This window comes from Symsagittifera roscoffensis, unplaced genomic scaffold (genome assembly GCF_963678635.1).
Source record: "Symsagittifera roscoffensis unplaced genomic scaffold, txSymRosc1.1 SCAFFOLD_343, whole genome shotgun sequence".
Lineage (NCBI taxonomy): Eukaryota > Metazoa > Xenacoelomorpha > Acoela > Convolutidae > Symsagittifera > Symsagittifera roscoffensis.
Window position 1 is genome coordinate 1 of NW_026970958.1, and position 12,938 is coordinate 12,938.

Consider the following 12,938-nt stretch of genomic DNA (forward strand, 5'->3'; position numbering starts at 1 on the left):
AAAAATTATGAAGCAGAAATATTTTCGTAACATTTAACACTCAAATTAGTTTAGTTTTAAAATTTCAAAAAAACAAAAAATCATATCTTTTATCACATATAATTAGGGAAAGAAGGCTCAGCAATAAAATATTGAGAAAAAAGCTGAACAATTTTTGAGGACATCCAAAAAATTAAGCTTAAGCTTTGCTGCTGTTTAGGTTTAGATAACACCAATCTTATCTTGACATGTTTGCATGTTTCTTGTATTCTACGATAATCGTGGCAAGGAAAGTTTCAATACTGCGCCCATAGAATCCTTTGCAAGTGAAATATGACAAAACATGAACACTGAGCTATTCAACAACAGAAATACTGAAAAAATATATATATTTTTTACTGATCAAGCTATTTATCATACAATCAATGAAAAAATTCATCAAAAAATCTTTTTGAAATGTTGATATCTGGCTACAAAATGATCAGCTATTTTATAAAACAGCCTTCTTAAATGTTTCCAAGTAAAGGGCACATTATAATGAAATTGAGGAGCATTTGACAATTGAAAAAATAGAGACTAAACCGCTTGTATTACAATGAGGCCTGGAGTTTTCTTAGTGTCTTTTAAGATGTCTGTTTTTTTTTTCATTGAAGAAATAATAGCAAAACTATCCCAGATGAGATACCATTTCAAATTTAAACTTAACGCATTAATAGTTTTCGGATAGTTTAAGAAATTCAGCCATAACCAAGAAAAATTAACAGTCGAAATTGGGAGAAGGAAAAAGTCACAAAGGGGTAAACATTCAGTCGCTTTTTTCGGTTGTCGCAACAAAACGTTTTAAGTCATTTTGTGCTCATTTAGTTTCGAATACCTATTTTTTTGTACAATCTTTAGACTCATTTTCTTATTGAAAAAATCCCCACCCCTTTAGCTATGATATTATTTAGAGAGGGGGTGAAATCTCTCTCCAGGATTTTATCCCCTGACAACTTGATGCCATCCTGACGCCACCCGACCTAAAAGCTTTGCTTAAGTACCTTGGGTCGATATATACTAATTTCAGGGAGAACATGCGCCGAAGAAACGAAAGATTTGGCTCAAAACCTTTCAACAAGAGCCGGCAAAGGGCACTTTTGGTATGTTTAAAGTCCACAAAATTATAACATGAGACGATCTTCATCGTGTTTAGCGAAAGCTTCTAACAATACTTTCAAATGAAATTTGCACCCCTTTAAAACATCCTAGATCTGCACCTGCCTTTAGCTTATGAGCTTGATGCGTTTTTCAAAATATCAAGATCAAATTGCTACAAACAAAATTGACATTAATCAAACTATAAGACCTATTCAGCGAAGAGGGGAACTAAGCAATTTATATCATAGCCAACAGGCAGTTGGAAACAATTAACACCAGTAGCGGATTTAGGGGGGGCGGGGGTGGCGGACGCCTTTTCCCCTCAGGGATTCGACCCCCTACCGACCCAAAGGGTCCCCCTTTGAACCATTTTGATATATCCATTTTTAGCTGACGGACCCCTAAATTTTTCTAAAGGCGCCTTTGGCGCCAATAAATAGTAATTTTGAGGGGGAGCGCGCGCCGAAAAAACGCGATTTTTTGGTCAAAAAATTTTTAAAAGTGCCTAAAAATGCCTTTTTGGCCTTTTTTCAAAATGTTGCCTGCAGTGCACAAAATGTTACCCTTAGCAAAGTCTTTTTGGAGCTCAAAAAATCAACTTGGTCGACTTAAAAAAAAAATCGACAAAATCCACTCCCCCCCTCGAGAAAATCCTAGATCCGCCCCTGATTAACACCAATCGAAAAAACTGGATCAAACCGCAAATTTATCATAGTCCAACACAAAAATGAAAAAAGAGCATGCACATTTTTTTCTCAGAAACGAAGCTTGCGATACAAGACATTAAATGAGACAAAATCAGGTAAATTGGAAGATAATTTTTCATCTTCCCTCGAAGCATTGTTCAAAAGCTTGTTGTTCTTCAAACAACGCACTATGTTGCTATCAAGCCGCTAGATTAAAAACTGCAGCCTCAAAATAGTAAAAAGGAAAGAGTAGAAAAACTGAAATAATACTGAAATTTACAGAGCAACCGGCTATCCTTGCTTTGATATGCAAATGTTTGGTCAAAACTTTCCAAATAGTGGCCAAAAACGGCACTTCTAACCTGTTTTTTTTTTTCAGATACTTGCCTGTGGCGCAGAAAAGTTGGTCAAACTAAGGTCATTAGAAAATGTTTGAGAAGGGTTCGGAAAAACAGCTTGGGTGACAAAAAAGTCAACAAAAATTCGAAAGTTTTTTTTTCAAAAGTTTGGTGCCCTCGAGAAACTTGGTGCCCTCGGTCAAAACCTAGCAAGAAGTGCTTAAAAACCGCATTTTTGATGAAAACAAAAGTTGCCTGCGGTTTAGAAATTTTGCCAAAATGATCAATCTGGGGTTTTGGCTGGCCCCTTTGTCGAAGAACAACTGCGCACTCCACTGATTCTGCTGCTTTCAGAATTCAAAAAAATTAAAATTACAAAAAATTTTCAGCCTTGACACATCGTAGTTACGCCAAATTTATGATCAAGCCGGGGTTTAGAAAATTATGATCAATCCGGGGCTTAGAAAAAACTCAAAATGGCTGAACTACAAAAGTCGACAAAATTTTTAAGCCTCTACGCTCGTCAAAAAACTCCTGCGCAAGCCATTCATTCTGCTGTTTACAGAATTATCAAAAACTAAAATTTGCAAAAATTTATTCAGCTTGATACTTGATAGTTACGCCAAACATACACTAGCACGTTTTTTTTTCTACATCAGCCACATATCATCGAACAATTCAATCAAAGTGGAAGCTCAACAAAAGAAAAATTGGGAAGTACATTTCTAAGGCCGGATATTAAACTGCAGATGACATTGTGTAGGGGGTCTGATGTGAAATTATTTTTACAACTGATGACTTCAGGGATGGAACAAACTACTCACACAAACCGCGAATTGAATCAGCATTGCTCCTAAATTTGCAATATTTAATTGTCTATGAGATCGCTGTCGTGTCTGATATTAGAGTATCTGTGCCTGATATTATCCACCAACCAGATGTACTTCGACTCGGCCTCCTCCTTCGACAACCCCTTCAATTGCTTCCATGCGTCCCACTTGGCCTTCCCTAATAGCACAACAAGTTAGACGTTACTACACCGCCCACGGGGCATTTAATCCTATTCCATTTAACCCGATATCATTTTACCCTACGCAATTTAACCGTATTTTTAAAGCAATTAAAACTTGCCCTTTATCTTTGAAACGTCCGAAGTTTTCATGTTACCCGCCCACGTTGCAGAAAAAACTAACAACAAACAATTAAAATTTGAGTGGAAAGCTTTGACTAACAAGAAATCATGGCAAGCTTTCTCCGGATAAAATCGTCCTTTGTTTACGCCTTTTGTCGGGAATAAAAGCAACTGACGGTAAGAAAGTCACTAAGAAAAGTCACTACACACGTCAGTTGCTATGCAGCGCGGTTGTGTCAAAAGTTTGGTTATTGCATCACATGTAAAAACATTAAGGAGCGTTACCCCCAAGAATGATTGCCATGATTCCAAAGACTACTCGAATTTTAGTTGTCTGGTTAATTATTTGGGTTATTTTTTATAATACTCAAATTTGGTTAGTTTTCAATGTGGGCTGTATAATATTCCAATTGGAACCAGTTCAAAACAAGTATTTAATATATCAATTATATTCTTGATAACAATTAATATAAAATACTAAGAACTAACTAATCATGATCCATGACTAAAACTTGCAATAATTTGTAAGGCTGAAACTATTTATAGTTTCAGCCAGAAAAGAAAAAAATTAAATTAGCAAACATTTACTCTTCCTCGCTTCGCAACAATATCAGCATATACTAGATTTATTGAAACTAGGAAATATAAGAGTAGGATAAGGATCGGTGTTAGACTAAAAAGTTGCCCGAACCAATCCAGCCGAAAATAAGATAGCGTGACGAACAGACGGTGTATCATACGAACAGACATCTGAAAGCCACCCCGGAATTAACTCACAATACACATGGTTTGTCAATATGTGGCTAAAAGTTTTTGACGCTAAAAATAGAAACAATTCCTTGTACAATAAGCTTATCCAGCCTCACAAATGGGTTCAAATAAAACTGGAAAAAAATCATGAATCCTAAAGCTTTCCAGCAGAATATGCAAATTGTTAACTATCTTCTAGTTGAGACGCCGGAGAATCAAAAAATACGCAAAAAAACCTTTTCAAAAACTTTACAAGGTAGATGATTTTTTAAAAATTTCGTGAGACAATAAAAACGGACAAGATGATTTATGGGTTTCCGTACCTTTGAAGTCTAGCATGAATGGTCTGGAAGTGTTCACATCTCCGACTGTGACCTGTTTGAACAGTGCGTACAGATCCAGCAGAATATCGTCTCGCGGTCTAATAGTGAAATTCTTCACCTCTTCCACTGCTTTGTTGAATGCTTCAGACATACTGGGCTAGGTTATTGTTCATCTATGACAAATGAGTTACTTTATTAACGGGATGCACAATTTGTTTAAAAATAGGACAAATATTTTCATATAAAATTGTTCACATTTTTCTTCAAATTTTGAACACAGCCAGCAGAAAGTTGTAAAAGTTTCAATGAACGCAAGTAAAATTCAAAAAACGCAAAGAAAAAAAGAGACGCCCTTCAAGCTACTTGTACAATTTATGATAGGCACTGTTTTGATGAAACTAACGCAACTTTAGAAATACCAAATTTGCTCGGAAATCTGTAAATTAAATTCCAATTTCGAAAATAGCTGTTGATCACGTTTTTTGTAATTATCACATTTTTGCTGATGGATAGTGAATTCAAACCGGGAAACAATAAAAATAACCTTGAACAAACTTTAAGACTTTTCCTAAAGCAAAGAGAGAAAAAATCATCACGACCTACAAAAAAGTCTGAACTAGATTCATCGACTCTTAATAAGCTAATTTGTAATTTTAACGCAGAGGCGAAGCGGAGCTTTGTACCACCTGCGATACAACAGAAACAAAAGAAGTCGAAAGACGATGTTGGAAAAAAATTATTTCGATTGACTTAATAGACTTAAATGAGTAGTTAATAAAAAAAGTCAAAAGTTTCTATCAAACGGTCAGAAGTTCAACAACGTGACAGCAAAATCTAGTATGTGACCACTTACGCCGAGAAGATTCCCAAAACCTGGTTTCTCTGTTGAAGACTTAAGCTAAGAATTGGCAGGGTAGCTTTCGAGAAAAGTCAAAATTTCCAAAAAACGGTCAAAGTTTCAAAACTTTGATATTTTTGAAGGCCAAAATTTTTTTCTAAAAACATTTGGGAGTTGCCCTTTATACAGATAGGTTTTCAACAACCTGTTGTTTCGATTAAGCCATTGACACCAGATTTGGCAGGATAGTTATCGAAAAAAGTCCAAAAAACGGTCAAAAATCAAAAGTTTGAGTCTTGCGAGAACCATAGCTTTTTGTGTAGAAAAATTGGAGGTAGTCAATTATGCAGAAGAGCTTCCCGCAAGCAATTAATTCAATTTAATTTATAAACCCAGAACTTAGAGGGTTCGAGAAAACCATGAAGTACCAAAATTGGGTCAAATGTTCGAAGGCTGTAGAAAAAAAAATACTAGGAGGTTACGCAGGCACATGCGAAAGTAGGCGGTCTTTCCAAGGATACCAGTTCATAGAAAATAATTAAGATATGTTATTGATAAACCAAAATTTTTTCAAAGCGTTTCAAAAAAATAAATTTAAATAAAAAACTCAATTCCATAACTTTTCAGAATACCTGTTTTCCTCATACAATTCTTCCAATAAAAAATGCCAAGCAAGACTTTTGATTTTATTTTAGCAGCGGAACAAAACGTGCGGAGCCGAGACAAAGCCGATAACCTTTGAGCAGAAACAACTTGAGCCGAAAAAAAAGATTTTATGAAAAACTTTTTAAAGTTTCGAGTTCCAAGGATCTGAATTTAACTCTCAGCATAGCCTTTCAGCCAAGTAAGCCAAGTAATCTAAGCAAGCTAAGTAGGCAAAAACTATTCATAGCAGATATGAAACAAAAAGCAAAGCCATCACAATAAGAGACAAAAAGCGAAAAATACCTGGTAATAATTTGTGGGCAAAAATCAAGTGGGCAAAAACTTTTAATAAACTCCGCTTTCAATTAAGTACGTAAACGAAAATTGATTCAATTCAAGTGTCCTTCATTAAACTTGTGAGTAGTTATAAAAGTCAGCACTTCGCTCCAATTAAAATCATACATTTAACTTTTTCCAAAATAAAATTTAGATCTTGCGCGTAGAAAAAGGACATGTTTGAGCCTGATTTTTTTTCGAGTAACCGAAATAAAATCGTCAAGACCCGTGATCGAAAAGCATAACAAGGCAGCAAAACAGCGACGTGTGATTGGTAGAAACTCGATGCCGCTAGATACGCCATTGCTCGTCTTTGTGCTTTTTGTTGTAAAAACTGGGTCTAGGACGACAATCCGACGGGACTCTAAGTCGAAGGAGCTTCAAGCCGAAAATTAAAAATTACAAGCAGCAGCTCAAATCAATTTTTTTTAAACCTGTAAAACGTTGCTTTTCAGAAATTCAGGCATGTTTAGTCCATAATAAGCGTTATTCATGTCAATGCACCACTTCTGATTGGTATTCGTTAATAACATCAGCCGGTTTTTGAAATGCATAAACTATAAACAAAACAGCTTTCAACTGTGTTGTAGTTTTCAACTTTCCTAAACATCATTCGGAGGCTTAAATTTTATGAAAACTCCAATAACTAACTGAACAAAGATCATGAAATTAAGAAATTCTTCAAAAATTTTTTTAAATTAATCATATTTTATGACTTAATGAGACAATTTTCGGCTTGAAGTCCCTAATTTTACGATTTGGCTCGAAGTCCCGTCGACTTGATGTCTGGCACCCGTTATAATAACTAACCTGATTGGCCTGTGAGTATTCTTTAATTTCATTTTTGTTAAAAAGAGTACACAGTTCAGTTTTATTAAATATGGGTAAAAAACTGGAATCCTTCTGGAAGAAAGGATCTATCTGCTATTGATTCAAAAGTCCATGAGCAAAACAAAATTGGAAGGAAAATAAATTTCTCTGAATATCAAAAACAACGTATGCCTTGATAAGCTTCAAGCAAGCAGGACTTTCTTCAGTTCTTCACTTTACTGTCAACATTGAAAACCCAGATAGTTAAATTTTTCTGTGATCGAAAAGCACCTAAAATTTTATTCCCTTTCATAACTCCCACCAACCAGACAACCTTCAGATTTTATTGCAAAGTAATAAAAACAATCCCGGACTATCTTACTTAAGATTGAGAAAAATCCAGAAAAAATAATAGTGTAACCAGCTTAGGAACTGATAGCTTGGAAAACTACGGTTGTAAAATTGATAAAAGTACCAATCAAACGCGAAAAGAAATATAGTCGTTCGTTTAACGAAGCTCATTTGAATTCAGCAAATAATTTATCATAAGGCCAACAGCAGAAGACAAATAAAACGAAGTAAGTATAAACGTTGACTGGTTAAAAGAGTTAAAGTTTTCTTTAATTGTTAGATGCATTTTAAATTTGAAGAACGGCTTCACAGTTGATTCATGATTAGAGATTTTCTGTCAACTCTCGAAAAAGATTCGCACTTGGTCGCCATGTTTATAAGCAAAAAAAAACAATTTATGAAAAGTCCAGGAAAATTTTTACAGAAACGTTTGATCAGACATTTATTGGACAACATCAATAATTATTGAAATAATTCTGACCATCAAGCAAAAACTAAAACCAAAACAAAGATACTCTGTTACTGTGCTAGTAGTACAGTATTTTCCGACCATGGTCTCAAAAGAAACACAACAAAAAACAGTTTTCTTCCTTCAAGTTGTCATTTTACTGCGTGGTGTGATTAAAAAGATCTATACGAAAAATACAACTTGAAAACAGTCGACAGTCATAGTAAAATAGAACAATTGGTAAACAGTTTTGGTAGAAAAGTTAGACGAAAAACAAAAAAAATTTAAGAAACAGAAAAATGTGGCTAAAAAACTGCAAAAAATAATTTTTGAAAATGTTTGTTTGCGTACCAAATTCGATTTTCGGTTGAAAAAAACCAAAAAAAAATTTGGAGCTTTTTGTTGTCACCATCAAAAAAATGCTAGTCATGCAATTTCCACATAACATGTATGGAAACTGTATGACTAGCATTTTTCGGACAACAAGTTTTCCTTTTAGTATATAGTACGATACAACGACTTTTATGCAAAAACAAGAAAAAGTTCTTTGAAAATTCGATGAGGCCTTTTTAGCAAAATGTATGAAATTTCTATGACTAGTATTCTTTCATGGACTTAGTGTGTGGAAGCCTGAGGGAACTAATGGAATTTCGAAAAAAGTAGCTTGAAAGTTTTGAACATTTTTCGAGTTTCTAAGAAAAACATCACGTTGAAGCTTCATCAGTTTCAGGAACTGTTCGTGGTTGGCAATTTTTCTTTGAATTTACACAAAATAAGAAAATATGATGAAAAAGCTGCGAAATCTAAAAACTATATTCCTTTTCGAAACTAGAAATCGATTTTATTTTTTGCGCATCCTGGATCATGTTTTAAGCTTGAAATTAGAAACTCAAAGTATTGTTTGCTTGATTTTTAGGTGTTTGTAGGAGTTATTGAAAATTTGAAGACTTTCATATAATTTATGTTATTTTTTCACGGTAAAATCTTAGAGTTTTGTTACGTCTCTTGAAGCTCGAGATGATTCCAAGTTTTCACAATTTCAAATTTTTCTAAGAATCAATGAATTCTCATTATATCGTGATTTTTATTCAGAAATTTTTGAAATTTGTTCAGATTTTTTTCGCGAGCCATCAAACTTTTTTAGGAGTCAAGAACGTATCGAATGATTTTATATAGTCTTGGTGATTGTTTCTGTTCCAGAAAAAGTTCTTACAATATGTTGGCGATCAAATTGGTTTTTTTTGTGGTTTGACTTTTGATTTATTTTGAGGTTTAGTTCAATTTTTTGTTTACAGGAAGGCTAACACACTTAGCGAACAGCAAAATGTGAAAGTCACCAAGAACGTAAAAATTTTCTAACTTCGAAAGTGGATAATAAATTTTGGTTTTTCCAGCGGAATAAAAAAATAGTCTGTTTTTCACAAACTGGGGTATTTATTCAAAAACAAATATCAGTCGCAATTTTTTTGAAGCTCAAAAAACTTTAGGGACATAAACTTGTCCTTAAAAATTGAAAAGTTGATTTTTTTTTCAAATTTCAAGTCGGTTTTTTCCTTCACTCTTATTAAGACAGGATTGACCTGAGACTTGTTTGTGTTGGATGATATGACTACTGAATTACTGTGTTACGTGAAACTGCGATGTGATTAGGAAGCTTCCCGAATTTTGTTGATTTTTTTTCCAATTGGGTTGGTTATTACTATTGCGATGATCAGCACGGGTGTTGCCACCTGGTACACGACTTTTCCCATACGAAATTTTCAGAGAATAATCATTTTAGTAAGTGCAGACTGTTCAAATACTCAATTTCTCGAAAAAAATTTAAAGAGAACCATCAGGTTAATCATTAGTTAAGTGGTAATTAGGCGGAGTTCGTTTCGGGTAGTAATTATTATTTAGAATTAAGTCCTCAGTTTTTTTTGTTTTGGTGATTTCGTCCTAGCTTCCGTCTGTTTTCTTTCCATTTTATTAGTAGGTTATGGTTGTTATCAGGTTTTTTTTGAAGAGTTGATGAACGTAGTTCAGACTCTTATATAAGTTTTGATGATTTTTTTCCGGAGAAGTCCTAAAATCCTCTAATAACAAAAAAGAAAATTCATACTCATAACTGCACATAATGAATGTGTACTGGCTGTCTATCTGAATTATAAAACTAATTTTCAGATTTCCCTGCTAAATAAAAACTTTCATTATAAACCAGTTTTCTCAAATTGAACTAAATTATCAGAATTTGTCTATCACAGCTGGGTTTCATATTCAAAGAGCTTTAAGCTATACATTTTTTTATTTGAAGTTCAAAAGTTCTTTATAAGTTTTTGTAAAAAATAAGTCACTTTTTTCAGAATCTTTGCGTGCATTGACTCTTTTCAAACTCTCTGCTGGCTATGTTATCTATAGTACATTATATAAACTTACAATAGTATGGTTGTTAAAAAAAGGGTTTATTTCGATTTATATTTGCCGGAAATATTCAACGAGGGAACGGATATTCTAGTACTTCTTGTCTTTTTGTCATACAGTCGTATAAAGGTAATTGTCAAAGAAATTACAATTCGTGTTCACTTTTTTTTGTCATACAATCAGAGTTTGATAAACTTTTAAACAAAGTTTTGTGAATTGGTGCAGGTCCTGTTTACATGTACCTGTTTAGAATTATATAGGGCGTAATGATTTTCTTGAAAGGAAAGTCTAAACATGCTTATAAAAAAAGAAGTTCATTCGTACTTATAATGCACATTTAAGGGCTTCTTGGTATATTTGCACGTTTTTAGTTCATTTCAAGATCATTTGCTGGAAGATAGAAAAAACTCACTTTTCTATTGTGAAAGCTGAATGGCGCGAAAAAGCGTGATTGATTTCTAGTTTTGATAGAGAAAATTTATAGTTCGATTTCCAAGCGGAATGAAATTTTCTCAAATTGGATTATTTTTATCAAAAAATGCATTTTATAAAACTTTCTTGAAATTCAAAGTGTTTAGGGTCATATAAAATTATTTTTTTGGTTCCATCCGTCCATTGACTCTTTTTGTCGAGTATAATTTAAATCGCTTCATCTTCATATACATGTGTTTCTTGTTTATTGAAGTTGTTCTTATTATAATTGAAAGTTCTGAATTTTCTTCTTTTTACCAATTCTGATTCTGAGTTACTTTTTTTCCATTTTTTAATTTTTTTCCAGTTGTTTTTGCAGGTTAGTCAGCTTATATTGCGTACTTTTGAGGATACAATATTTTTTCATGTTTTATTGTGTTTTAGCACGGATGGGTCGTATTTCTATCTCCAATTTCTCTATCATGTTTGAAACCAGTTTTATTTTCGGCTTAACAAAAATTCCTTCATCGCTAGACCTCTAGCTTTTAAAATTATGCGTATTAGTTGATTCAAACAGAACTTCATGTTAAAATGAAATTTGCATATGCCCTCTGAAAAACAAAAAACTGCAATCATAATACTATAAAATAGACAAGGAACTCAAAAAACTGTTGATTTTTTCTGAATGCAAAATAGAACAATGCTAATAACATATCACATCCCACTAAAATTTTTGAACGATGAAGAAATTTTTGATTGATTTAAGTATGTCAGAAATAATATACGCGAGTAAATGAAAAAACCGAAGGACCTAAATGGTTATCAATTGCTGGAATTTTTGTTGAATTCAATTGTGACCCTGCAATTTTTTCAGTTTTTGGAGGATATTTAAATCAAATTTTTAACTGATGGTTGTCTAAATACGCCATGTTAGCAAACTCCAAAGCCACACAGTTGAAAATAATTAAAAAAAAACTATCTTTTCTGACAGGGTTTTTTATTGCCTTTCACAAATTTTTGATGCTCTCAACTGAAACTGATAAAAACAAAGCAAACCGACCCTCAAAAGTGTCCTTTTACCTGCTTTTTCCATTCTGTGATTCAGTCTTTCTCCCTGAAGAGCAATTTCATCAGAAAACGTACACAGTTTTTTTGTAGATCTCAAGTTGATGACCAGTTAATCTGACTCGATTAACCCAATGAAATAATTTTTAAAAGAAAAATTAATATGTGGAAGATTAGAAGTTGTAGATCTCTAAACCTTGCAATAAATTTTTTAAAATTCGTTCGACCTTAATAGTTGTTTTTATTATAACATTTAAGCGCTTAGCCAATTAATGAGTCTACCTTTCAAACGTACCATTTTCTGATATACTTCAATCTACAAAGCATATGCCTTATAAAATTTGAAACAAGAGAAGCTTTTTTTGGAAAACGAGTTAAAGTAAACATGGGCCCTTGTTTTTCTTATAACATTTAAGCGCTTAGTCAATTAATGAGTCTATAAGTCAAAGGTACTTTGTGTGAGTGTATTTCGAACGGTTTTTGTGTCTTATTATAGATTGTCGTGGTTGACGGGTTGCAGAGAGAGAAAGTATCAATTCGTCAGAATTATTTTTTACATTCTGATGACTATGTTTTAATATACGATGAACTTAATTAATCTTTTAGGAGTTTGATTTGTTATCAAGGGTTGGAGAATATTAAATCAATCAACAAGGTTTAGGTATAATTAGAACACAAGTAGACACTTTGAATTATGAGGTGGGAAGAACAAAGTTGTTCAGGTTGATCCAAGGGAAGCCTTGATGATCACATAATATAGTGAAAAGAAATTTGATTTAAATGAAATTTAAGATCCAAGAAAAGCCTTCATGATCTCTTTATGAAATGAAGCGTGATGCATTGAAAAGCACGGTAAAGCCTTGTTAATTTGTTATATAGAAATGTAGATCAAAGAAAAGTTTATAGATTTACAATTTAAATGTTGTAATTTTTTTTGAAACAGTTTAGTTATGTTTTAGGTGATGAAGTTGGAATGAAGAAAAAATAATTTCTTGAGAAGCAAGAAATTTGTATTTACTTTAACTAAAACTAATTTTAAAATTTCATACCAACTTTTTTTTCAATTCTGATTGTAAATTACTTTTTTCCGCTTTTAAACCTTTTACCAGTTGTTTTTGCAGGTTAGTCAGCTTATGTTGCGTATTTTTGAGGATACAAAATATTCTCATGTTTTTTATGTGTTTTAGCACGGATGGGTTTTTTTTCTATCTCCAATTTCTATAGCTCTATCATTTTTGAAACCAGTTTTATTTTCGGCTTTACAAAAATTCCTTCATCTCTAGACCTCT

The 12,938-nt window shown here is 33.1% G+C and overlaps 1 protein-coding gene across 1 annotated transcript; it reads right to left on the reverse strand.

Annotated features, from left to right (window-relative positions):
* Positions 1-2,748: 2,748 nt before the first annotated feature.
* On the reverse strand, positions 2,749-7,227 carry LOC134856076 (acyl-CoA-binding protein-like). Its single transcript, XM_063872445.1, has 3 exons — positions 6,975-7,227; positions 4,346-4,518; positions 2,749-3,148 (listed from the first exon to the last, which is right to left on the reverse strand). The coding sequence occupies exons 2-3, from the start codon at positions 4,494-4,496 to the stop codon at positions 3,009-3,011; spliced, it is 291 nt and encodes a 96-aa protein (XP_063728515.1). The 5' UTR covers positions 4,497-4,518; positions 6,975-7,227; the 3' UTR covers positions 2,749-3,008.
* Positions 7,228-12,938: the final 5,711 nt, after the last annotated feature.